At 45.2% G+C, this 518-nt stretch overlaps 1 protein-coding gene across 1 annotated transcript in view; it reads right to left on the bottom strand.

The window, feature by feature from the left end:
* Positions 1-518, bottom strand: part of ece2b (endothelin converting enzyme 2b) — a 67,776-nt gene that overhangs the window by 14,103 nt on the left and 53,155 nt on the right. The window contains exon 13 of the mRNA XM_046073476.1: positions 269-383. Coding sequence (XP_045929432.1) covers positions 269-383 — 115 coding nt within the window. The remainder of the gene's footprint in view (positions 1-268; positions 384-518) is intronic.

Genomic DNA, 518 nt, shown 5'->3' with positions numbered 1-518 from the left:
GGTTCCAAAACCACAAAGAGAAAAACCAGTACAGCCCAGTGGAAACTGGTTACTTCCAGTTTGAACCAATTTAAGCCAGTAAGAAGAACAAATGGGTTCAGACAAACTAGTTCCTTCAACCAATTACCAACCGTAGTTACTGTGGTCATAGTATCATTAGAAGTATTTATACCTGCTGGAGTAAGAGAAATAACTGTATCAGAAGCAGTACCAGGAGTAACAGTTGAAGTTCTAGCAGTAAAAGTTGTAGTATTTGTATTACAAGTACCTTCTTGGTCCCGTAGAGACTCTCCAGCAGTTTGTCCTGAGCGTTCTCGAAGCGTTGATCCAAACTGGCCACGCTCTTCTGAACCAACGTCCACATCATGTAGTTATTCAACAGACTGAAGAGAGAGACAGGTGGTCAGACAGACAGGTGGACAGACAGACAGGTGGACAGACAGACAGGCGATGAGACCGGTGGTCAGACAGACAGGTGGTCAGACAGACAGGTGGACAGACAGACAGGTGGACAGACA

This window comes from Micropterus dolomieu, linkage group LG17 (genome assembly GCF_021292245.1).
Source record: "Micropterus dolomieu isolate WLL.071019.BEF.003 ecotype Adirondacks linkage group LG17, ASM2129224v1, whole genome shotgun sequence".
NCBI lineage: Eukaryota > Metazoa > Chordata > Actinopteri > Centrarchiformes > Centrarchidae > Micropterus > Micropterus dolomieu.
The sequence above is the reverse complement of the archived record's forward strand: the minus strand, read 5'-3'. Positions and strand labels throughout refer to the sequence as shown.